The following is a 25,273-nucleotide window of genomic DNA, read 5'->3' on the forward strand; positions in this document are numbered from 1 at the left end:
TTTGGGATTATATGGTAAAAGGTTGGCCACCTAATCCAACTACAACTACATAGTCGATTATAGTGTGGCCCCTCCTTATTTCTAGGAATCATTGCTCCTAAATTCTGCATATTTAGCCACTACCATCCAACAATGGAGGCTTTTTTTTCCTCTTTCTTTTTACTTGTTTAGTTAATTAACAGAAAGAATTTACACTATATTTGTGTTTGGAGACTTGGAGTGACTTTGGAACTTTCCAAAAATGTGATAGATTACAGTTATATTAATTTATACTTTTTATACAATGGTATATAATATGGGGTAAAAACTCATGTCTATTTTTATTGTATATATAGTATTGAATGTACTTCAAGTCTTTATAATTTGAGTTCTTTTTATTTTTCTAGAAAATTTAATCATATCTCTAGTTGAATAAATTTTTATCATCAAGTCTTTATAATATATCCTTATCTAATTTTATTAGGTAAAACATAACCATTTATTCAAATAAATAAAAAATATTATATTATAAATAACAATAAATAACGTTAGAGATTTGCATACATTTTCTTTTTCCCAGCTTTATAATCTAACTAAAAAAATTTAAACCTATAAAAAACTAAGGATCAAATTAAAAATTCAGGTTTAATTATTCTGTCTGTCTTTATAATATCATCAAATTTTCAATTAGGTTCTTATATTTTTTTTTTTAATTGAATCTCTATACTATATCAAATTTTGTAACCAAGTCCTTATCATAACAAAAATATTAGAATTAATATAATATTTTATTAAATTTTATGAAATATTTAATCAAGTGTTAGACATATTTATTTTGTTTAACAGAATATTCTGTTAATTCTAATATTTTTGTTATGATAGAATTTTAATTACAAAATCTAATATGGTATAAAAATCTAAAAAAAATATATAAAAATTTAATTAAAAATTTAGTAAAATTATATGGACAAATGTAATTAAACCAAAAATTTATTATCAAAGAATAAGAAACTAAGTATCAAACTATATATAAGTACCTAAACTTTCAAGATATGTTTGGCAGGCAGATTATTAGTTACATTATAACAAATTTGACTTGTTTAAGCTTTAATCTTATTAGATAATAAGTAGGAAGTGCCAAATCTACCATCAAAACTAACTTGTGGGATCAAGCAACTTGATAGGTCTATCTCATCTAATTAATGTATGAGCAAGTAGGTCTACCAAAAATGAGAGCAACTTATACATATAAAAAAATAATAAATAAGAATCAAATAAAACAAAAATATTATACATATACAAAAAAATTAATTATCAAATCAGTCATTATATATTTATTTATAAATATATATTTTATATTTTAATATATATTTTTATACACGACTAATTTAATAATTAATTTTTTGTACACACATAATATAATTGCAAACGTTGTCCAAATCAAAATCAAAATCTTGTACATTTTGATGAGCAATTATTACAAAATGGACAATTAAATAGCAAGTTATTAGAAATTATAAAACAAATTGTTGAGCAAAGCTAAGCTTTCCTTCATTCATACCCCATTTTCTATTTGGCTACAAGAATTCCAAATCAAATGTTGGCGAGTCTAAACTTGAGACCAAAGAAATTGAAAGGTATAAATATATATAAGAGTCAAACTCTAGGATTTATTGTTTCAAATTTTTCAATATATGGTGTGGATACAAATTGTACTATAATTTCTTGCAAATTTCATACATGAAAATCGAAAAGAGAAATCAATTTCATAATGTCAATATTAACTTCTAATATATAAAAATGGTTCCATCAATTTTAATACTAACACAATTTTACATCAAAAGGTCACACCTCATCACAAATTCACAAAAAAGATGCTAACACGTCAATGAAAATAAGATGTGGAATATTATATCCATAGAATAATAATATATATAATAAGACCAATTCTATTTATTCTTTTTTAGAAGCAAGTTACTTGAACGACTAAAATTCGATCATATGTTAACCATTAAACGATTGCCAAAATATTGGTGAAGTGACCATATTTCAAAGAAAAACAAGATAATTAAAGTTGATTAAGGCTTTAAGCTATGCTTACGATATGTATTTGAATCCAATTTGACCCTACATGGCCGGTGAGAGGTGCAACGTGTTATTATTTACATATCTTGCAAAGGAAAAAAAAATCACTTTCATAAAAAATATGATGAAAATTCAGGTACAGTCGACTTCATGTAAAGTTGAATAGTTGATAGTTAAGAGTCGTTAGATAGTTTGACTGATTTGACTAAATTTTTATCTAACGATTCTTAATTATCAACTTCACATAAGTCGACGAACCTGACTTTCCACAAAAATATAATATTCATATGAAATGAAATGGGAACAATTGAAGTCTTTCTAACGTTATTATCTTTCAATTAATCACACTTTCTGTAATTATAAAACAAAATTAGTCATCAAGTGTGTATAGAAATATATATGTAATTGATATTTTATAATTTTTTATTATACTATTATAAACAAATTTAATTATTAATTTATTATAAGTTTGATTATTCTATAAAATAATATGAATAAATATATACTGATTTTTAGTACACATATTATATAATTTCTATGTTGTGTTTTTTATGTATTTAATTTATTTAGATGAAATCAAGAGGCTTTAAAGTTAAAGGGAAAGGGGTGATTACTAAGAAAAAAAGTATGGAATAGCATGACTCATGCCTCTTAAGTCTCCCTCTAAGAACTTTTATTAATTATTAATTAACAAACTTCTAGAGTAACTTCTCTAAAATAAAAAATTCTAGACTACCTTATATATTTTTCTAAAAAATTATAAAAATTTTGAATTATAATATGTGATCTTAATTTTTTTTTTTTACTATTATATTAGAAAAATAAACCTATATAAAAGGCGAAAAGTTGATGATAAAAAAAGATATATCGAAAATATAATTAAATTATGGAAAAATTTCACAGGCTCAATTTTATGGATATGGAAGGCTTGGGTGTGCTATTCCCAGATATGGAGTTATGGCGTACAAGACAAAAATGTGGGACAGATTTTTCTGAGCCAAAGGTAGAACAACTCGAACCATGCGAATTTTTTTGTCATGAAATTTTGCTTCACAAATCGCATGGTCCGATTTGCAGCTGGTGGGATTTAAAATTTGAAACACTCAATTCGGACCCTTCGTTTTGCTTGTACTGGATAAAATTTTTGAACGTTATGGGGATCAAATCTGAAACACGCAACTCGGACTGTCTGTTTTGAGGAACACAACTCGCAGGTCCGAGTTCTAGTTCCTCTGATCCCACAACGAGGTGAAGCACTTCTCCTCTCCATATGCGAGTCCAACACCTCCTTTACTTCCATATCCAAATTAAAAAGCGAAATTTCACATTGATAAGTTTTTTATCCCTATCTATATATCTATGGTTCCATTATTTTGGAGTAGAAACTTCTCAAATCTTAACAAGAAACTTAACTCATTATTACTCTAGACTTCTCTTTAGCAAAAGTTACAAGAATTTTTGTTCTCACTCAAATAATAATTTATAGCTTTTCCAAACTATAATGTACTTTTTTAAGAAAAAGTTTATGTGTGTTTAAGACTTTGTTATCAATCCCATACTATTATTAAACCTGAAATAAATCAATTAATTTGACCGAAAAATTAGAAAATCAAACCCTTAATTTTTAAAATATATACATATATTTAATTTATCTTTTATATATTAAATTAATTTTGATTTAATTAATTTATTTGGTGATCTACCGATTGAATCACTAATCTAATAATTTAGTATTTTAAGAAAATTAATTGCTTGATAATTATGTTCCCATGTGTTTCTTGTGCTATGCTTCTTTAGATACTAAATTAATTAATGTCACATAAAATATTTTTAATTATTAGATACTACCACTTTCCATAATGAATACCTTTTCTCTGTAATAATATATACTCAAGAATGTCAATGCTCAGTGCTCACTCCATTTTCCAGCTGCAATTCCAAGCTGTTATTCTTTTCTTTATGCCATCAATTAACTTGATTCTTTGATTCCTTTATCAAAATATGAAATTTGTGAAAAGTATATAACAAACTTTTTGTGCTTGAAAAAGGTACTATTATATTTCCAACAAGTTCATCTAATACATGTTCTAAATTTTTTTTTATATATTTATTTATTGGGGTACAACGAATAAGAAAAAATTCTTGTAGGAATACAACAATTTTGGAGTGAATATACAATTATCAAACACTGCCTCCAAGTGAAGAGTAATTTTATGACATCTAAAAATGGATGAGAATAGAAAGAGCAAAATAAAAGTCCTATTTTGTCAGTTACAAACTTCACAAATAATCTAATGAATGATACAGATAAAGAATATAAATTACAAACAAATCAGGAACTCAGGAACAAGATCCATAAACAGAATGGATAAGAACAATAATGAACTTGCAGATGCAGAAACCTTCAACTCAAAATGAAATGAATACTGTCATATAAACAGGTTATGGTCTAATCTTCCTTTGTCTTGGCAATGTCCTTTGGTTGTTCCAAAACAAATTCAGCATATAAATCCTTCAGAGCAATAATGACTGTGGTTATCAATGGCCCCATTATAGCTCCCTGCAGAACAATAACTTAGTCAATGTGATAATGTTGTGGGATTCACAATTTCACATACACTAGATGTTTTGGCTTAGTGGTAAGTGTTTGATACAACAAAATCGAATCACACATGAAAACCAGTCTTAAATTTTAAAAAAGAAGATATGAACCAAACCATGGAGGGTAACAATTTACCTCTAAAGCTGATGGAAACAATGCCATTCCCCCAATGATGCTCATTCCAGTAAGATATGAACTATGGCCAGGCACATCTTCTAGTATCTCATTTGCCCCATAATCCATGAGGTAAAGGTGAACAAGTGATAGGACAATGGCGACTATGTATCTGCCTTCAAGCACTAGTTGCATTGCAGCAGGAACTGTTGCGAGCCAGCTTGGAAATATCGGCAGCAGTGGACTTATGATGGCAAGCATAGTTGACACATACAAGAAATGTATTCTGTATAGCCTGAATAGAAGCCAAGTCAGACACCCTTGGAAGAATGCAATCTCAGCAGTAGACAAAAGTACTCCGGAAATTGCCTTATCTAACACTTCTACACATCTGAGCCGGGCCGATTTTGGAAGTGGAAGCATGTACATAACTTGTTCAGTCACATCACCAGATTCAGATGTTATGAGATAATACAAAACCATGAAAAAAACCACTGTCTGAGACACAAAATTGAAGATCTCAGCAGCACCAGAAACTATGGAATTTACAATTGACATAAAGAACTTTGTGCCACTTCCAAGCACATTCGTGCTGCTAGCTAAAACCTTTTGACCTACATCCATTCCCTTGACGGCATACCCTTTTGCCTTCTCAACCAAATCCTCGCGAGTGATTACAAGCTCTCGGAAAATGCTATCCACTTCTGCATAGATCTGACTCCATTCCCTATTTGCTACCCGATCCTTCAAATTCAAGAACTTTTCCGTATAAGGCGAAGGGGTCAACAACTCAGTTGAAGACCCTGAAGTGTTAGCACTGCTACTAGTTATCACAAAATGCTTAAGACCATTGACGAACTCGGTCATATTGTACTGCATTGCCAATCCATCAACCTGATCAGACACTGTCCTGTAAAACTGAGCAGTGTACTTATCTACCATCCCAGGAACATCATTCTCATCCATCCACTTCTTAACACCAATTCTCTCAGCATAATTGCTCTCTTCCACATGCACTTTCAGCGAAACCACAGCATCTTTCCCTTCAACTCCAATCTTATAAGAGAAGAATATCAACCCAACCAAGAACCCAACAATCATGCCAAGAATCAACCCAACAGCCACAATAGTATGCAACCTCTTAAGCATCCTTCTAGTGAAAAAACCACCAATTCTAATGCTATTAAAGTAAGACAAAGTGGAATCTACATTCTTTGTGCTGAAAACAAAGCCTAATCCAATAATTAACATTGATCCAACAACACCAAGATTCTCATAAGCAACAACAAACACACCAAAAGATAGAAGTAACCGAAGAATAGTGGAGAACCCACTAAGCTTTTTCCTTTCAAGTGATGATAAAGTTTCAGACTTTGACTTCCTAAGAATGACCCTCATAGAAGCTTCTCGAATCTCAGAAAGGGTACCCAAAAAGACCCTAATAACCGCAATTGGGACAGCGAGAAGGGTGTCGGTGAGGCCAAGCTTCAATGGCTCATACCAGAACGCAACAATGGCGTTCTGAATTCCCCTGAGAGGGATAGAACATAGCACTGCCCATTGAAGAGGCTTCAAGTACTGCTCTAGAAGCTTGAAGAGACCATAAAAAACGATAATTGCGAAGGCGAGGCCAGCGTGTGCCATGGCTATGAAGATTGCGAGACGTACCTGAGAGTCTTCGCCGGAAAAGTTGAGTTTTTTATCATCAGGGTCAGAGCAATTTTGCTGATGCTGCTGCTGCGGCGGCGCGTGCGGCGGAGGAGACGGTGGCGGGGTTGGTTTTCTGATGGAGGCGGATCGGAACATGTCTTTCCATGGTGGGTTGGTGTCGGATTTGGAATCAGAGTAGGGTACAAGTTCCATTTTGTTGCAGTTTATGGAATAAGCAGAGCTACTCTGTTTTTCTGAGAGCAGAGTAAGAGACAGAGACCGAGACAGAGACACAAACAGAGAAAAGTCAAACTAAGATAGATAGATTTCTTAATTTGGGATATAATTACAATGTAGAAGTGGATATGTTATGAATGAATGAAAGGTCATCATAACATAACCATATGATTATGGTGGTTTTGGGGTTTTGTGTGAGAAAAGATAAAAAAAAAATTGCATGCCTTTTAAAGATAGAGAGGGAACAAAAACATTGCAACAGTAAGAAAATAGTGGGGGAAATTTGGTACTTTGCTTTGTGGGTTTAATGAGACATAGTTTGGGAAAAAGTGATCCTAAACTTGAGTGTATATTGAAGTATTTAATGTGGGTTAAGAATGTAGTTACAATTAAGTAATGAATAAAAGGGGTGGATGATGATATAAAGTTTGTATGTACCAAGGAAATTTTCGGAGAGAAATTATGTGATTTTATTTTATGTATATATAATTAAACGAAAAATTATTTTATTTTCAATTTCAATGGATTATGTTATAATTTAAAAGGAGTTACTTTTATATTTTTTATATTTAATAAAAAGCATTCAAATTAATGATAGATAATGAATGCAAAGTTTTCTTCCTGACATCTTGTTAACTAAGTTAATCCTAGAAGAAGAAAAGGCAAAATCTATCTTTAATCAAGGCATGAATGAAGCATCATTATTAATTCATTACATGCACATGGATTTGATCCCAAACCACCTCCACACCCCCCTTCTATTCCTCTATTATGTACTTAAAAAATATTGTAAAAATTTATGTGCAGTTGTATTCATATGAAATTGCTAATTAAAAATCGTTAGATAATAATTTAATTAAACATATCAAACCATCTAGCAGTTCTCAACTAACAATTTCACATGTGAAGTTGTTAATTAAAAATCGTTAAATAATAATTTAATTAAACATATCAAACCATCTAGCAGTTCTCAACTAACAATTTCACATTAAGACAACTGTATGTGAATTTCCACCTTAAAAAAAAATCTATGAACCTTTTGTGTATTTTTTCCCCCTCTCCTTTGAGTTGTGTTTTCATGCTTGATAATAGGTGGTTGCAAGTGTCTTGAGAGCAAAGATTGACTTAAATTGAGAAATAATAATATGAAGCAAAAAAAGAGAAGTTTGTAGATAGCAAATCACCCTCATTAATTTGATTAATGTAAATTGAAGTACCTATATGCTATATTACAATCTGTAAAATACAATACATGAATTCAGTATTTTCATTTTGCTTTCAACAAAGGAACTATTAAGTATTCCTAATTATGAAGTTGCAGTCACAAACTTACCTCAAATGTTACATGTTACAAACAACCACAACCACCACATTAATTCTCAAACATTGAGTTTCACTAATCAAAGATACTAATAATTGCATACATCAATGTTTCTGCGGAGGCAGAAGTAAGCAAGAAAACGGAAGCATAATGCCATGGCTATGAGAACCCAAACTTCTTGTAAGCCACCTTTCAAATTAACAGTGTCAAATGAAGGTGAACTCTGAAGGGTCCTACACCCTCCTATGCTCTCACATTCATAGAGTTGGTCTCCTGAATACTGCACTTTTAGAAGAAGTCTGAATCCATAGTACATGAATGAAAGGTACTTCATCCACTGCATGAACTTTGGTATGTGCTGAATCCATGCATTCAATACAATCATCTTTTCAGTTAATGTTGTAAACTACTTCTATAACAAACAAACTCATGGTTTGAACATCTAGAAGTCAGTGTTTGAATACAATCAATCATCTTGTTCATACCTGGACATAGTATCCACCAGTGAGAAGGAATAACATTAGTATTAAAGAAGCAACCATTCCTGCTCTTTGAATGCTCATAACTGCAGCTCCAAATAGTTCTCCTGCACCCTGATAACAAAATCATTGATTAGTATTAATGTTATTCCATTTTCGCTTAAACTTTTGGGAGAACTGATTTATGATGCGAATTACTTGACTTGTTATGGCTATTAACAGCACTGCCAACAATGTTAAGAAGAAGCATGCGACCGTCCTCTTGAATCCGGCCATGAAGTACAAGATAATCATGAAGAAAGTAGGATAGAAAACATGTGCTACCATGTCACTCAGAGTGCTGCATGCATAGTATACACTTAATCTATACATGTCTGCTTTCCTTTCTTTCACTATGTAGGCTTTTTCAAATGGAAAAACATATACTGCTCCAAAGATACATGAAGATGTCCAAAATATGCAGATATAGAACATTAAACCAATCTGCATCAAATATGTTGATTCAGGTTAAGGCCCTGTTAGTTTTTTGTAATCAAAATGAAAATAGGAATCATGAAAGGAACTACCTGATCTCTTAGTTGAGCCTCTGTTTTGGTTGAGGATTTCCACCAAAGTAGCCCCAAAATAATTGCAATTCCAAGGGCTTGAATTAGTCTTAATTTATCAAAATAGTCCTTGCATCTTGCTGTGAATGTTCTCTTATAAAGAATAATGAATTGGTCCAACCAACTCAATGTCCACTCCTTTTTAACCTGAATTGCTAGCTGAAGATGTTTTGGTGTGTTTACCACTCCATGGTTCTCTAGCTTTTCTTTTGGGTCCAGAATTTCTTTGTACTTGAGTTTTAGATACTAAGAAAACAAATCAACATTTCTTTAAGTTAGAAATGAGATAAGACATGGACATAGTTAACTAACTAACATAATTGAAACTTACCTTAATAACAGCTTTTGAAGGCTCGGAAGATTCTTGATCTCCCAAAATTTCTTGAGGAACACTTATGTCATTCACTTGACCAGTTGCCAAGTCAAGCAAGAACTCTGTAGGATTCATTGGTATCTCCGGGGCGAATCTCAATGAAGAAAAGTATTCCATTGAGTCTCTAGCCTTTCCATAATAAACAGGATAGCCTTCTGATATCAGAAGAAGTTTGTCAAACATATGAAAGATTCTGCTTGATGGTTGGTGAATTGTAGTTATTATGGTCCTCCCACCCTATAAAGTTGATCAAAAGATAGTTTTCAGCATCTATTTCAAATGACACTTAAAATGTACTCATTGAAGAATATATGTCACTTTGAACTATACATTCATAACTCATGCATCTTGATATAAATTGTATGTAGATACAGTAAATTACTAATTTCTAGTTACCAATACCTTGGCAAGTCCTTGAAGAGTGAGGAGAAGTTTGTTAGCTGAGGTTGAATCAAGACCTGAAGTTGGTTCATCAAGTAACAGCAATGAAGGATCAACAAGAATTTCATAGCCTATGCTAGTTCTCTTCCTTTCTCCTCCTGATATGCCTTTTAGAAATCCTCCACCAATTTTCGTGTGGCAACATCTATGGTTAAACGAAAGATTATTCAGAGAAACAACTTTTTCCCCCTACCTTTGGTTCTGCAAAAGCTATAAGGAAATAAATTTGCACCATTGTCTAACACACCTTTCAAGTCCTAACTCCTTGATAGTGTTTTCCACTTTTGCATATTTTTGTTTCTTGCTCATGTTGGTTGGTAGCCTTAAGAATGCAGAGAAGATCAATGTTTCTTCTATTGTAAGTTGTGGGAAAAGCACATCCTCTTGTGTAACAAATCCAATCCTACAATGCAAAACAAAGAGAAGAAACAGAAAACTACAACATCAGCACAAGTTTATGGATTGAAAAGATCAAAAGTTCATGTTATAGATAGATATTAATTACTAACCTTCTCTTTATAGCAGGATTAAATCTAACATCATTATAAGTAATGTTTCCCTTTACATTCTCAAGTAATCTTCCTCCAATTACTTTCAACAAAGTTGTTTTTCCACTGCCAGAAGGACCCATCAAAGCAAGAATTTCACCAGGGCCAATGCTCCCTGTGATACCCTTAAGGATTTTCTTGTATTTTTCTTGTTCCACTTGTTGTGTGGCCACCTTTGTCACCATTTTCTTTAAAGGGTTGTTGGAATCTGTTTGGCTATTTTTCACTTTGAACTCTACATCCTCAAACTGCAAATCAATGAGAAAATGAATTGTCCATTCTCAAGACCAAGTTAACTATAATTAAAAAAAAAAAAACACCCTAAATTTGAAAGAGTTCCAAAGGAAAAATATTACATAAATTTACTAATTAGGTGACATATTGCATACCAATTCATAATTCATCTACGTACTGAAATGTATAAGTATATTTTTCACATAAAATATTTTAAACATAGCGTACCACGTACCCATTCCCATCAAAGAGCGTATTGCGTTCCATGTAACTATGCATTATACTAACTCACACGGTTCACGATAAGATTATCTAGTAAAATTTTTAGTGTACAAATAACATAATTCTTTCATAGAAACAAGATTATTTTCTCCCCTACCTTCAGATATATGGGGAGTGGTGGATCTTGGTTAATGCTTGAATCCACAATTTTAAGGACAACTTCTGAGTACCTATTGGGAAGATATGCTTGAGACATGAACTCTATGCTGTGGCCAAAGCCATTGCTTCCAGCTATTTGCATGGAACCAACAGAAGGTGGTGACATTGACATTGACATGTCCTCAATCTCATGATCCTCCCTACCATTTTCCATGATCATGAATAATGGGATGAGCTACTGCTACTACTATTACAACCCTTGAATCTAAGTCTAGTAATAAAAGTTCAGATATCATGAAGCATCTGCATTAGACCAAGAGCTTAACTATATATGGAATCTAGAATCTTAGTTTGGTGGGCCACAAAATTCTCGTGGCATTTTATTGGTCCTTCAATTGCATGAAATGCAGTTCTTACATATCCCTTTCAATTTAACCATTATGACTACTGTAACAATAACATGACAAAACCATGAATGTAACTGCATTCTATTCATTGTTTATGATGTGATTCATTTACAAAAGAGAATATGATTAGAATTTAACATATCACAATTTTTTTTTCTTCTTTTCTAAAAATCAATAGAATATTTATAAAGAAATGTCTGACATTTAGGGTATAAAATTCGCCTATAACTTAACCTATTTTTACATTAAAGTAAGTGAAGCTAATTTTAATTATGCATATGTGCCTTAAAATAAGTTTTGAAAAAGATTCTAAACAATTGTTAATTTAAATAATTTTTACATAAATTTCTTTTAAAATAAGTGATTAATAACTATACATATATTAATGGATCAAAATTAATCTCTCAAATATTCATTTAGCACAGCTTTACACCATACATCAAATTGTTTTTTTTATTTGTCAAATAGAAAAAAAAATAAAGTCCTAAAAAACAAGATGAAAACAAAAATAACTTTGGGATATACGACACCGTTTTCCACATGAACTAGAAAGTGTTGAACTGTAGAACCCCTAATTCAAAGCTTGAACCTTTTCATCCAAAACAGCAAGAACAACACACCCTCGCACAGAGGGGGCGTGGAAGAATCGCAAGTGCTACTCTGTAGAGATTTCAGCTGCTAAGCGGTTGCATTGGAGATTTCAGCTTCCACAAGGTACTTGAGGAATTTGATGCTTTTTTTTTTTTTTCTTCTGGGTTGGTGTTCAAAAGCTGAGAAAGTATGGGAAAATAAGCAAAGATGAGATTTTGAATTTCTCTATTGTAATTGGTATCTCTGATGAATCTTGCTTTATTCATCCCTGTTCAGTAATATTATTAGTTGTGATCTCTGCAATTATATGAGAGTGATAAAGATTATTCAACAACAATGAACTCTTCATTTTGAGATTTTTTATACTTTTTTTTTCCCCTAGAAAAAGAAATTCATTTGAGATTCTAAACATTTTTTAGTGTGGAGGAGTTTTGCAATGATTGTTGGTAGGATAGGACTGAGATTTTAAAGCATGAGCTTGGAATGTTTTTGGATTGTTGATCCATAATCATCCGTATTTATGATTTGAAATCATCTAATCATTCTATCAAATGTAACTTTAGTGCATTAAATTACTACTAAAACTTCATCTTGTGGACATGATCTAAACCCTTTGTGCTAACCTTTCATCTTCTTAGATTTTTTTTATTGCTATGTTATGGATTTATGGCTAAGAATGGAATGCATCTGTTGTCTGTGGCAGTTTCTGTATCCATCTGACGGGGAGAATATTTTGGAGTTATTGAAATTTGGAAGTGCTGCTGACCTTAGAAAGATTAGTGCTTGAAGAAATCTAAAAGGATAATTTGAGAAGATCCGTTATGGACTCGAGTACTCAACAATGGATTAGGTAGAGGAAATGGATGTAACACCTGCTTCCGGTGAATCCTCCTCAAGCATGGTGGATGGTTGTAGCAGGGATGAAGAAAATTGTATATTAAATGAAGTGGATTCGGTTGAAGTACCTGACAATGGAAGAGTTTCATTTGGAAATGAAGAAAGTGGTCCTCATGTTAAAGATGGTGGAGATATGAATGTCTTGAAACAAAAGGTAACTTTCACAAAAGAAATTGTTACATGCTTTTCTTAACTTAATTCCAACTGAATATGACCCAGTTTGGGGATTCCCCCCTCTCCCCTGTTTCCTATTTTTCTATCTTTTGTTGGGTAGTTGATGTTTAGATGAAGGAATTGTATGATCCAGCTGTTTCATTTCTTGATCTGAACATGTCAATAGATGTGAAATATGGAGATATAGAATGGCATGTGAAACTAAATAACTAATAAGCTTATAAATCAGGAAAAAGCACTCATAGATGACGTGGCTTCAAGAATTTCTGAACTAGAGCTTCTTGAACAAGAATTGGAAGTGATGACATCAGTATCAGAAATGGCATTTGATAAGCAACACTCCATTGACTTCTATGCCGACCAGTTGAATGAACAACTACAAGCCAAAAGACATAACCTTTTGAAGTTGGAGTCAGAGTGGTGAGTAAACATATTCATATGAAATACTAGATCATTTTAGCTTCAGTTAGTACTGTGTATTCAGGGTTTACTTTGATTCCAGGTCAGCATAGTCACAGCATAGGACAAATTGTTCACTTCACCGAATTTCAATACATTTTGCAGGGATCCAGTAAGAAAAAGTTTGGAAGAGAAGAAGAGAAGTCTCGAGGACTCTTTATATTCAAGTAATCCAGATTTACAAGAAATGCTCGAAAAGTTGCGAGAATGTCAACAGGAAGAACAGCTCATTCTATCCGAAATTAGAAAGAGGTATGTATTCAAGAATTCTTCATTTTACTTTGTACAACTGAACTGAATAAAAGATTCTTCAGAGAACAGTAAAATAGATTGGCTTTGGAATGTTAAAAAGTTTCTTCTAATTCAATCCTTGTTGATTACCTTTCAATGAATACTTTTTAAACATGAATATTGTGTTTCTCTAGGGAGGAAGAGCAATCAAAGCTCTCTGCTGATCTTGCAAAGCAGCCAAAATCATCATCGAGGAAATCATACACTGAAAAAATAAAAGAGATAACAAAAAATAGTCGCAAACAGGATGCTGACATTGAGCGTATCTTGAAAGAAACTAGAGAGGTTCAATTAGACAGTAACTCTATCCAAGAACGCTTGCATCGGACATATGCTGTTGCTGATGAAATTGTCTTTAGGTATGAACATTTGATCATCGCATGCGTATCGAAACATCCACACAGGTGTGCTAGGGCATATTACATGCAGAGTGCACACAAGAAAATAAAATGAAGACAAAGGGCCTAATTTTGTTACTTTTTATTAAAGGTAGGTAATAAGGAATTTCTTTCTCTTTTTTTCTCTGCAGGGAAGCGAAGAAGGATGCTACAGGGAGGCAGATTTATAGGCTCCTCACTAGCATCCACCAAGGTTTTGAACAAATATCTCAGAAAATCATGGCAACTGATAGAATCAGAAGAGAAGTTGCTGAGTATGAAATGAAATTAGCAGCTATGACCCCAAGAAGCTTAGATGCAAAAAAACTACATGCTGATGCTGATATCGATGTCGTTGTTAAGGAAAATGATTATTTTGAGCATCCATTCCAGGAGAAGTGAATTTTGTTTCCATTAGTTGTTGTGAAACCACCTTTTTTAACTGGAAAATTACATTGTAATTGGATTTGATGTGTTCAAAGTTAAATAGGACCACACTAACATTTTCTTTGAATGATTTAGTATTGATGTAATCATGTTCCTTGGTATTGTTCATTGTAATTTCTACAGGGCTTAAATTTTCTGAATTCATTATAGTATGGATATGGATAAGGAAGGAATCAATTCTGCAGCTATGCAAACAATGGATATTGACCTTATGGACAACTTTAAAAGAAAAATAACTTAAAAAAAAAAAATCAGAGGTATTAGGCTAAAAAGAGACAGTGAGGACAATACTGATTGCATTCACCAATATAGCAAATAATTGAATGGACTAAAATTTAATATAATAATATACACTATAGTAGGAAAGCTACCAGCCATACCTAACATGAATGAGTGGACTTATGGGCTGAAACTATGAATTTGGATATTTTAAATTTTTAATTGTAAAATGTGCAGTATCTGTCCCCACTATCCAAACAGAAAAAAAAAAGGATATGGCATTATTATATTAGACATCATTTTAGGCTTTAGAGGTTGATAAAGTGTGAGAAAGTTCAGAAAAACAAAAACTTGTGATGGTCGATAGTACTGTGCAAATTCCATTTCTTGGAATAGCAGCATGACAGCATCTAATCATCCATTCCCATAAATAGATGTTTAGTCTAAAGTAGCATACCAATCAAAGAAAATTTAATTAAGGGAATGAAACAAAAATAATAAAGCATTATGGTATATGATTGATCATCCAACTTGAAAGCCACCATTTAGAACTTTATTCTTGACAAATTTTCTTTTAGTATTATATTGGACATTTCATTTGCCCCATATATTAGAATTAGTGTTTAATTTTTAACTATTTACTAATTTATATAATCAATGCAAAAAAGATTAAACTATAGAATTAAATCAAGAAATTATACTTGTATTTTAGTTATAGAAAGAAAAAAACTTAGCATGCATAATATTTAGTGAATAACGGTTAACACCAACAACTAGTTGGTGTGATAACTGAAATATTGGCAATGCAGTTAGAGTAAGATAAAAGTTTTGTATCATATTTTAGTTATGATATCTGATATATGATATGATACATAATACATATAATATATTGATTGATATCTTATATCACAAACGAAAGATTTGCTATCAAGTCAATCTCACCTAATATAAGAGCACTTCATATGGTTGTTGCTACATGTGTTCTTGACTGTTTCCTAATCATAATAACAATATTTTCATGATGTTACCTTAACTTCCCCGTAAATCAACAGTTACACCAATCTCTAACTATACTTGAAACAAGGACACGTGTCATTATATAGTTGGAAGTCAGATCAAATACAATATTCTCTCATGTAACACAAAGCAATTTTTTCTCTTAGCTTCTTCCACTTTTTCCCTTTATTCTCTTTATTAATTTTTTTTCTTTTTCTTTTTTCTTCTTTCATGCTATTGAGAAAACACCTCCTTGAAGAATGAAAAAAATCTGGTTTTGAAGATACCCTTTTGCATTGATTGTGTTTTAAGCATCTTGGCCTATTCATTCATATTAATGTGACCCTTTAATTTATTTTTTCCCCCTCTGTCTTTCTATTTTAATAACTTCTTTATATGTAATTGGTAACACAAGTGTAACACAAAGGGTCCTCAATATTTGAACAAATATGTGATGAATAGTCCAGATTGGTATGGGGTGGTTTGATTTGCTGTGGAGAGAAGAGGGAAGAAAACTCATCAAACGAAAAGATAGTGATGCAGGAGAAGCAGGTCTCTTCTTAGTTCTTAGATATCACTGCACTTAAGTTTCATTGCATGCAAACAAGTACTTTTACCTCTCCATTCTTGTATTCTTGATTTTCTGAAATTCTATCCTGAATTTTGCTATGTATAGATTTCAAATCATTTTAACATTGTTCTTTCCTTGATCATTCTGTGTGAGATTTCATTTTTCTTGTTCAAAAGTCCATCTAATAGACAGTCTTAAGTTATAATTTTGTAATATACATTTTAATTTCCTTTGTGATATCAATTCCCATTTTTGGATTGAACTGATAATGTCCATTTTCTGAAATCTCTTATGATGTTCTAATTTTCAAATTCCTAAATTGGATACCATCTTCAATAATCTTTCAGAGACATGCATAAATATGACATAAATCACTTGATGGCAACATCATTGTTCTTAAGAACATTATATGTATTAGAATTGTTGTCCTCTTCACTCTTAAGACTAATGTCAGTTCTGATAGTCAGGTAGAGCACTGGAAGAGCTCAGAGCTTCTCTCTACAATGAGCTCCGAACCTCCGAAGGAGCGAAGCGCCAACAGCAAAGATACTGTGGACCGGTGGTTGCATTGTCCTTCAACTTCATGGTTGCTGTTGGGATCATCATGGCAAACAAATTGGTCAGCACGATTTGCTTCGTTTTCTTTTCTTGCAAGTAATTCATGATGTGATGATGAACTATTATTCATTGAAGGAAATTTCTGTTAACAGGTGATGGGGAAAGTTGGATTCAAGTTCCCAATATTCCTCACATTTGTTCACTACATCACAGCATGGGTTCTCCTTGCAATTTTCAAGGCACTATCAGTGCTTCCTGTGTCACCTCCATCAAAAACAACTCCATTCTCTTCTCTATTTGCATTAGGTGTTGTAATGGCCTTTGCCTCTGGCCTTGCCAACACTAGCCTCAAGTATAACAGGTCCAACACCTCTTTGTTCTATAACACTTTTCATAGTAAAATAGGAGTTTTTTTGGTGACATAGTAAAATAGGAGTTTAATTTCTATATAATGTGCATATAAAAGAGTTTTTACACTTACATCTAATCAAATATCCTCACTATCTGAAAAGGAAATCATTTTTTCCCCATGTGTGGACACCTGATAGTTGTCAGTGCATATAAATTAAACTCGTGAATGATTTGTAACTTTTTTCTGTTTACTGAATAGTCATCTCATCATGCAGTATTGGTTTCTACCAAATGGCTAAAATTGCTGTCACCCCAACAATTGTTCTTGCTGAGTTTGTACTTTTTGGGAAGACAATTTCTTTTAAAAAGGTAAGGAATAATGCTGCTGCTTTTTCTTTTGTTTCTCTTTAGCAAAGCCCTTCAAATATGCTAAAAAGGGGTCTAGTACACCAACCCCTTCTCTTTATTTTTTCTTTATTTGCACTTATCTTGTAATTGTAATGATTCAGGTCTTGGCTTTGGCTGTGGTATCAGTAGGTGTAGCAGTTGCAACTGTAACAGATTTAGAGTTCAATTTATTTGGTGCTCTGGTTGCAATTGCATGGATAATACCAAGTGCCATAAATAAGATTTTATGGTCTAGTCTACAACAGCAAGGAAATTGGACTGCCCTGGCGTAAGCACTTGTCGTCACTAACCAATTTTTCCATGGCATAACGATGTTATTGTTAGCGCATATAACTGGAATTAGAAATTAGTTAGAATCAGTTACATATAGCTAAGAGTTAGTTACACCCATCAATCAATACAATAACAATTGACTACTGACAGTTTCAATTTTGTAAAAGCTCATATGTAACTAAATGTTAATATCTAACTAGCTCTAGTTAATTTCCAGTTCTAATTATTTCCTCTAACACTTATCATTTGCCAAAATACTTGGACTTAAAAAAACCTTTTTTATGGTAGGTTGATGTGGAAGACAACCCCAGTGACAGTTTTCTTCCTAGGGGCATTGATGCCATGGATAGATCCTCCAGGAGTCCTATCCTTTCAGTGGGATGTAAACAACTCAACTGCAATCTTGATATCTGCTCTTCTTGGTTTTCTCTTGCAGTGGTCAGGTGCATTGGCATTAGGGTGAGACTACCTTTTCTTCTCTTACAATAATAACAGCATACCACTTTTTTGTTTAGATTAGATCGACTATATAGATTAAACGATATTATATGTGCTATGCAAGAACCTTGAGCGTCACGCAAACCACAGAACATGTCATGAGTAATTCTATGATGGAAAACTGAAAAGTAAATTAAATAGGGCTAATTCCACACTTTGATGCAGGGCCACTTCAGCTACCACACATGTTGTGTTAGGACAGTTCAAAACATGTGTGATTCTTCTTGGAGGGTATCTGATATTCAACTCAGATCCTGGGATTGTGAGCATTGGAGGTGCTGTTGTTGCTCTCACTGGAATGTCAGTCTACACAACACTCAACTTGCAAGAATCTAAGGATAACACCAAGCAGCTTCCAAAGCAGGTTATAACAAAATCTGTTGGTGAAGGCAGCACAGACTTGAATGTAAATAGTACAAGCATTGTTGTCTAAGACAGATAGATAATCAATCGTTTGGGAGCAACATTTAAACCAGATTCTGTCTCATTTTTGTTGTATAGACGGCCTTAGTTGCAAAGATTTAATCATTAAAACTTGAAACATGTGTTAGGTTTATGTCTACCAAGAGTAGTTTTCTTTATTTTTTATTTCTTGAAGAGTGTGTTACATCACACTTGTATCATATGGTAACTTGATTTTCTATAATTAATGTTTGAAACTTGACAGATGTTGAAAATTGGTAAGCAAGATAGTTCTCAACAAAATACAATTTGATCAATATTAGTACATAAATTCATGATTGTGAATCCAGAGAATAATAAAAGAAAGAAAGAAGCCTATACTGAAAGAAACAAAGAAACCAACCTATAGAAAGTGCTATGATCATAAAATGCAAATTTCTCAGTGCATAAACAATAATTCAAAAGGGCATGTTAGAACTCTCATTCAACCCAAGCAAAGCACATTCTAAACATAAAAAGGGGACATGAAACTTGAATTTTTGTTTATAGAGAAAATAGATGTGACAAATTCTAATACAGCAATAGAACTGTATAATATAATATCCGCTATCAAATCATCAAAATGTAATATACAGGTGAGACATTAGAACTGGAAAAATTGGTAAAATCTCACCCTACTCTATTGAAACTCTTGGCTTAGTATAACACCACTAGGAATCTCTTTCTTATAGCCACAACTAAATGTTCTATATAAGGGGGCAAAAGAACATGTGAAGGATAAAATAAACTTCTTGGGGCGCAAAAATTAAAAAAACAAAAACCTGCAACTAGCACCCTTCAAAATCGTTAGCACCAAAATATCTCCATCCAAAAAAGAGTACTAATTTTTTTTTCTCATTCTTTTTGGCCGCATTTCTTATTTACACTTTCAGATCAGGACCATATTTCTTGGATTTGAACACATCATTGTCACCAAGAGATTTTTTTTTTCAACTCTAAAAATTAGAATTCCAATTGATCTGTGTAGGCTGAGGCTGATGGTAAGAGCCTGAAGGGGGTCCTACAGCTTCAACAGGCCCAGCCACAGCCTGAGACTGTTGCAAAAGTGTTGAAGGCGAAACTACCGTCTGCCCGGGAGGATAGATGCCTGCATACGCCCCATGGCTGGCCTGAGGCGGGGGGAATGTAAGATGTTGTCCCTGAGGAGTGAGGTTGTACAGAGAATTAACTTGCAAATTTGATACATCTTGGCCTGGAGCAGGTATCCAGACAGCAGATCCTTCACTCTGATATTTAAAAAAAGGGTCAAAATAACTAGAAGATCCAAAAACTTGGACAAATGCTGATGAAACATGATCTCCCACTCCACCGAGAAAGAGAGCGTGAAACTTAAACAGAAACATTAAAGAAGGTATGGAAATGAACTAACCTGTTGTGCAGTTGTATAGATATGGTTTTCCTTCAATTGAGACACAGAAATATCTTCATTTCCAGCTGAGCTTCCTGCATTAACGGCTGGACTAGGTGCATATCCAACAGGAGGGTTGATATAAGATCCAGAAGGAATTCCAATATGGGCTGAATTTCCTGTGTTCGCTCCAGCCTTGAATTGAGGGAGAGGGAATTTGATCCCGGCTGCAGCAGCAGCAGCTGCGGGTAGATACATGTTGCCAGCTGATGGCTGTTGAGGGAAGCCGTTATGGCTTAAAAATTGGTGTATTGGAGACAGATAAATTGGAGGGTAATAGTGGCCATATGGAAAGAAGTTGGCCGGGTAAGGTGGCCTGAAAAGGGAAACTGATTGTGGAGGTACAGGAATAGGGCTCTGCAGAGGTGGAGTTGGGCTAGGGCTAGTGACGGTCTGGGAACTTGCAGGCTGCAATTTGAAAAGGACGAGAGGAAGGTTAAGGAAAAGGGAATGTGTGGAAAAGGAAACAAATACTCATTTTTGCAATTCCAATCAATTGACAGTAAAAGAAAAAAGTTCTATTTCTCAAAGTAACACTACAATCCAAAGCTAAAACATGGAGAAACTTACAACAAAGTTAGTAAAACGAGATGTTTCTTGAGATTGAGGTTCAGTTCCCTCAAATTGAACTTGCTGATTCCCTAAAATGATGGACTGGTAATAGTTTTGAGCACTTTGAACGTTGGGAATTTGATGGCCCTCTGGGGCCAACAATACCTCCTGCTTTGGATGATCAACCTTCAAGTCAGTGCTAGTTACAGCATTGCCTTCTGGTGGAGCAGATGTCTTCTCAATCATATAGGACGAAGAATGTTGAAAATCAACTTGATTCCCTTGTTGACTCAATGATGCAGTTTGGTCCCTACATTCAAGTATGAATACCATCAAATCAAAGATTAAAAGGAGCATACCATGGCTCAGTTAATAAACCTGGAGAGAGATAGAGAGATCAATTAAAAGCATTACAATTCATAAAAGAAATAATACCCCAGCCCAGGATTTCCAGAGGGACATGAAAGAAGTATTTACTTTCTCCACAGAGAAACTCTACACCTTTAAAGTGGTGACATTAAGGTATATTATGGTAATTACCTAAATGGAGCAGTTTGGCAAAAGAATAAAGCTATGCTGACCCAATAACAGACCATCTCTACAACATTTTAAAAAGGTATATAATTTGATTTATACAAAAAAAAATTGAAGCATTTAGACCACAAACCTAGAGATGGCATCTTTGTCGCTTCCAAGAGAAGATTCAAGAGCAGGAGAAGGGTTATGGTCACCATCAGCTCCACTGCTAGATGTTTCATTTGGACCCAAGGTATCAAAGCTTCCAAATGTCAGACCACTTTTTAAAGCCTTGGGTACTTGGAAATGATTAGGAAAAGTAACATGTTGCCTCAATTCGGCCAAAGATTGCACACAAGCATCAGAAGTTGGAACCTCGGAAACATTAGCTGTTTCAGAAACAGAAGTGAATACACCAGCATATTGAAAGAATTGAGTGAAGAATTACTTATGAACATAGAATTAAAAGATTTACCTAGAGATGGCTGGCTACTGGAGCTAGAAGATGACCCCAAGTTTCCATTTAGAGAAGCAGTTGAGGCTTGAGATGGCTCAAATAACCGATTGTTTTCAACATTGTTCGAATAAGGGGCATTCATTTTGCTTGCAGAATTCACAGACACGGAATTTTCATTCTTGGGAGGTAAATTACTAGCTTCATTAAGAATAACTTTATTCCCTTTGACATGATTTGTTCCAGCAGACATCCAGGGACTCCCAACTTCCCTACTAATAGAACTGCTGACACCAGGATTATGGGAGGAAGATGATGCAAGTACAGGATCCAAAGAAGAGGTATGACCAGTGGATGCAGCAGCAGCAGAAGTGAGAATTTGATCAGAACTTGACAGTGACTTTCCTTGCTCAGTGCTGGTAACTGAGTTAAAGGTTTGAATAGGGGAAGTAGCTGCAGCAACAGGAGCAACTTGGGGTTGAACATTTTCTTGATTGCCGGTGTTGTTATCAGTGGAACTGCTTTTAGGGACAGTTGGAACACTCCCTGCAAGAGATTGGCCACCAGAACCATTGCCAGACTTCCCATTGGTTTGATTTGTAGCAATAGCACCATGGGTTGTATTAGTAGGAACTCTGCACTTGAAGAAAATTAAATTTGAAGAGGATGCATGTAGATTCAAAATAGAGTATATTAAAGTATCAATGAAGATATTGAAACTGGTGTAATACTATTAGCATCAATAATCAGGTGAGGTGAACAACTTAACCTTGTGACTTGAGATGCTGCATTAGCTTTTGTTTTCTGCAAAACTGGCTGAGATGAGGGTGCATGATTTCTCTCTGCACTGTTATTGATTCCATTTTCCCTACGCATTGCAAGGTTCCTCCCACCGCCACCGCCACCGCCATCTAAAACAGATATTTGCAAAACAAAGTAACGCAACTAATGAGATAAAAAAGAAGTGGCAGGAGATCAACTAATACATAAGACAGATCTCTATACAAAAAAACATGTAGGAGAGTTGGTCTCTTTCATCTTGCAACAGCAAAATCAAAACATTATTATGAAAAAGTTTCAGATCAAAGATTGTAAGAAAATGTTTAGAGAATCAGCTTGTGCTAAGTTTTTAAGAATTGATGATATCCTAAAGTTATGTTTTCATGTAGACAACGGTAGCTTCCAGGTGACTCTTCTGAAAATGGATGGCCGTAGACAAAACAGAGGTAATATTAGAGACTAAAGTTGTGAAGTTGTACCAGAAAAATTGGACGTGTAGCCCCCTGAAGCACCCCTTAACCCCCTCCCTTGTCCACCTTGTTTTGACCGAGAATCCTCAGAGGTTCTACTTCCAAAACCCTGGAATGATCAACAAACTCGAATTAGTTAAGGGTGACAATAAATATGAGAGAATATAAGGGAAAGTACAAGCTCATTTACTCATTTACAACAACTTGACATCTACAATGGCCACAACACAGTATATAATGCAGACACAGGCAATTACACATAACTTCAAATCTTCTACACTTCAGCAAATAATATTGAACAAATTTTAAACATGGTATATAACCAGTAGCCAACAAAATGGTAGCAATCAAGATATCTGAATTCTGAAGAAACAAATAAGAGGTCCATCAAGGCATCATTTCAACTGATATACTATTCAGGCTCGATATTAATATGATTCAGCAACTCAACTTTCATAAGCACAAGTTACGAACCAACTTAGACACAATTATATAATCACATAGCAAGTAACAAGTGAAGAAGGTAAAGAACTTTCCAACAGAAAAGAAAAGTTACCTCCTTCTTTCTGTCACGTCTCCTTCTCACCTCATGAAAAGTATCTGTGAACAAACCAAAATGTATGAACAAAGCCATTCACATAAATAACATTAAAACCAGAGAAAACTCAGAAATGCCATTAAAACATTCATAAATGATTATAAGCCAGAGTCCTTCTCCTTCAGCCACTAAATAGAAAATGCGTGAGCTGAGATCCTGAGGGAGATATAAGCAATCACAATAGCATGTTAAGAACTTAAGCTAATACCACCAAACCCCATGTTTTAAATCATGTTCACACGTATTCAACAGTTGCAAAAGTCCAAACTTCTGGTATTCAAAGCACCAAACAAAGTTCCCACAAACCAATAAAAACATCAAAAAGAGATTAAAACGTCCATGAAAATGATAATACCAGCTCAACTTCAATAATCACTGGCTTAGCTAATACTCTAGTAAAGCTTAAAACTTGAAACCGTTATCTTCAAATCCCTAACAACAGAAATACTATAAAGAACAAACACCAAAAAGGGTCGGTAGCCAAAAGGCGCAAAATAAGAAATCACAGTGGATCGCAAGGGAAACAAAGGAAGACCCAGATGAGGGCACAGTAAAAAGTAACATTTTTTATCATTTGGGATTGAAGAAATACAAAGAGAAATGAATTTGAAAAAAAAGAAGAGAAAGAGAAGAAAACCTAAATAGAGAAGCTTCTGAGCGGTCTCATTGGGATCCATGGAACATTCACGGAGGACGGCGTAGATTTCGTCGTCGGTGTGCTGTTTTCCGGTGATCTCTCTGATGTCATGGATGGTCTTCCGTACATTGTTGGGGATCGGAACCCTAGAAGACCCGCCACCGCCGCTCATCCTTTTTCTCTAATGCTTTTTTTTTTTTGTTTTTCGCTGTGTTAACACACACAAGCACCAAGAAGAAGAAAAGGGGATAGTGTCTTTAGTTTGTGTCTTATAAGGGACACAACATCAATGATTATTTTTATAAACTCTAAAATCATAAAATGTTAGACCAAATCATTGTGATTTTTTTTATATTTTATAGAAAATTGTAGTGAAATATTACTTTTTCCCCAAGCAATTCACAAAAATGTATTATATTTAAATAACAAAAATTATATTAACCTTCTCTAGAGTAATAATAATAAATGAGGATTTTTAACTAGAAAATATAGACCAAATCATTGTGATTTACTTTTTTCACAAAAAAATTCTAAAAATATAACATTTAAAAAATTAAATTAAATTAATCTTTTAAGGAGTAATACACTAATATTACACTTTGCATGTAAGAAGTATGAACACTTAACTGAGTTATTGTATTCATATTTGAGATACATTTTAGATCTGATTGTGTCGAACACATTTTGAACACAATACTTAGCGGTATGAGTGTCTTTTGTATCTTATTATATTTTAATAAAAAATATTTTTTATTAGATATGCTTAGACATAATTAAATATTATCAAGTATCGAAGTATTCAATTATTATTTATTAAAATAAAAAATATT

General features: G+C 33.6%; 5 protein-coding genes across 6 annotated transcripts; 2 read left to right on the forward strand and 3 right to left on the reverse strand.

Moving 5' to 3' along the window:
* Positions 1 to 4,162: 4,162 nt before the first annotated feature.
* On the reverse strand, positions 4,163 to 6,764 carry LOC130940493 (uncharacterized). The gene is made up of 2 exons (XM_057868628.1): positions 4,802 to 6,764; positions 4,163 to 4,624 (listed from the first exon to the last, which is right to left on the reverse strand). Exons 1-2 carry the CDS (start codon positions 6,641 to 6,643, stop codon positions 4,514 to 4,516), a joined length of 1,953 nt encoding a protein of 650 aa, XP_057724611.1. The 5' UTR covers positions 6,644 to 6,764; the 3' UTR covers positions 4,163 to 4,513.
* Positions 6,765 to 8,076: 1,312 nt separating this feature from the next.
* On the reverse strand, positions 8,077 to 11,191 carry LOC130941131 (ABC transporter G family member 26-like). The gene is made up of 9 exons (XM_057869527.1): positions 11,048 to 11,191; positions 10,396 to 10,682; positions 10,134 to 10,289; positions 9,848 to 10,031; positions 9,404 to 9,682; positions 9,034 to 9,318; positions 8,666 to 8,950; positions 8,474 to 8,581; positions 8,077 to 8,346 (listed from the first exon to the last, which is right to left on the reverse strand). The coding sequence occupies exons 1-9, from the start codon at positions 11,189 to 11,191 to the stop codon at positions 8,077 to 8,079; spliced, it is 1,998 nt and encodes a 665-aa protein (XP_057725510.1).
* Positions 11,192 to 12,001: 810 nt separating this feature from the next.
* LOC130941471 (uncharacterized) lies at positions 12,002 to 14,828 on the forward strand. The gene is made up of 6 exons (XM_057869993.1): positions 12,002 to 12,170; positions 12,751 to 13,098; positions 13,348 to 13,538; positions 13,683 to 13,829; positions 14,003 to 14,227; positions 14,398 to 14,828. The coding sequence occupies exons 2-6, from the start codon at positions 12,907 to 12,909 to the stop codon at positions 14,645 to 14,647; spliced, it is 1,005 nt and encodes a 334-aa protein (XP_057725976.1). The 5' UTR covers positions 12,002 to 12,170; positions 12,751 to 12,906; the 3' UTR covers positions 14,648 to 14,828.
* A 1,334-nt stretch (positions 14,829 to 16,162) lies between these two features.
* Positions 16,163 to 19,285, forward strand: LOC130941761 (nucleotide-sugar uncharacterized transporter 2). Of its 2 annotated transcripts, none has more exons than XM_057870340.1 (7): positions 16,163 to 16,459; positions 16,946 to 17,097; positions 17,189 to 17,397; positions 17,663 to 17,756; positions 17,897 to 18,063; positions 18,357 to 18,527; positions 18,732 to 19,285. In XM_057870340.1, the coding sequence occupies exons 1-7, from the start codon at positions 16,381 to 16,383 to the stop codon at positions 18,997 to 18,999; spliced, it is 1,140 nt and encodes a 379-aa protein (XP_057726323.1). In that variant the 5' UTR covers positions 16,163 to 16,380; the 3' UTR covers positions 19,000 to 19,285. The 2 variants fall into 2 exon arrangements, with proteins under 2 accessions (XP_057726323.1, XP_057726324.1); XM_057870341.1 differs by having other exon boundaries at positions 16,173 to 16,459; positions 16,942 to 17,097.
* A 208-nt stretch (positions 19,286 to 19,493) lies between these two features.
* LOC130941295 (GBF-interacting protein 1-like) lies at positions 19,494 to 24,691 on the reverse strand. Its single transcript, XM_057869743.1, has 9 exons — positions 24,444 to 24,691; positions 23,765 to 23,808; positions 23,218 to 23,317; positions 22,728 to 22,869; positions 21,980 to 22,593; positions 21,656 to 21,893; positions 21,007 to 21,298; positions 20,398 to 20,844; positions 19,494 to 20,254 (listed from the first exon to the last, which is right to left on the reverse strand). The coding sequence occupies exons 1-9, from the start codon at positions 24,613 to 24,615 to the stop codon at positions 19,964 to 19,966; spliced, it is 2,340 nt and encodes a 779-aa protein (XP_057725726.1). The 5' UTR covers positions 24,616 to 24,691; the 3' UTR covers positions 19,494 to 19,963.
* Between the last annotated feature and the right edge of the window lie 582 nt (positions 24,692 to 25,273).

The sequence above is a fragment of the Arachis stenosperma genome, chromosome 7, assembly GCF_014773155.1.
Source record: "Arachis stenosperma cultivar V10309 chromosome 7, arast.V10309.gnm1.PFL2, whole genome shotgun sequence".
Taxonomy (NCBI): domain Eukaryota; kingdom Viridiplantae; phylum Streptophyta; class Magnoliopsida; order Fabales; family Fabaceae; genus Arachis; species Arachis stenosperma.

Bases quoted from the DNA above. Each gene is read 5' to 3' on its own strand.
- LOC130940493 (XM_057868628.1), bottom strand. From the start codon at position 6,643: ATGGAACTTGTACCCTACTCTGATTCCAAATCCGACACCAACCCACCA. The intron at 4,625-4,801 runs GTAAATTGTTAC...ATTGTTCTGCAG, and splicing joins TGTTTCCATCAGCTTTAGAG to GGAGCTATAATGGGGCCATT.
- LOC130941131 (XM_057869527.1), bottom strand. From the start codon at position 11,191: ATGCAAATAGCTGGAAGCAATGGCTTTGGCCACAGCATAGAGTTCATG. The intron at 10,683-11,047 runs GTAGGGGAGAAA...ATTGATTTGCAG, and splicing joins CACTCCCCATATATCTGAAG to TTTGAGGATGTAGAGTTCAA. The intron at 8,347-8,473 runs GTATGAACAAGA...GCATGGATTCAG, and splicing joins CTGGTGGATACTATGTCCAG to CACATACCAAAGTTCATGCA.
- LOC130941471 (XM_057869993.1), top strand. From the start codon at position 12,907: ATGGATGTAACACCTGCTTCCGGTGAATCCTCCTCAAGCATGGTGGAT. The intron at 13,539-13,682 runs GTGAGTAAACAT...TACATTTTGCAG, and splicing joins TTGAAGTTGGAGTCAGAGTG to GGATCCAGTAAGAAAAAGTT. The intron at 13,830-14,002 runs GTATGTATTCAA...GTGTTTCTCTAG, and splicing joins CTATCCGAAATTAGAAAGAG to GGAGGAAGAGCAATCAAAGC.
- LOC130941761 (XM_057870340.1), top strand. From the start codon at position 16,381: ATGGGGTGGTTTGATTTGCTGTGGAGAGAAGAGGGAAGAAAACTCATC. The intron at 18,064-18,356 runs GTAAGCACTTGT...TTTTTATGGTAG, and splicing joins GGAAATTGGACTGCCCTGGC to GTTGATGTGGAAGACAACCC. The intron at 18,528-18,731 runs GTGAGACTACCT...ACTTTGATGCAG, and splicing joins TCAGGTGCATTGGCATTAGG to GGCCACTTCAGCTACCACAC.
- LOC130941295 (XM_057869743.1), bottom strand. From the start codon at position 24,615: ATGAGCGGCGGTGGCGGGTCTTCTAGGGTTCCGATCCCCAACAATGTA. The intron at 22,870-23,217 runs GTACAACTTCAC...TATCTGTTTTAG, and splicing joins CTACACGTCCAATTTTTCTG to ATGGCGGTGGCGGTGGCGGT. The intron at 22,594-22,727 runs GTTAAGTTGTTC...CTTCAAGTGCAG, and splicing joins GCAGCATCTCAAGTCACAAG to AGTTCCTACTAATACAACCC.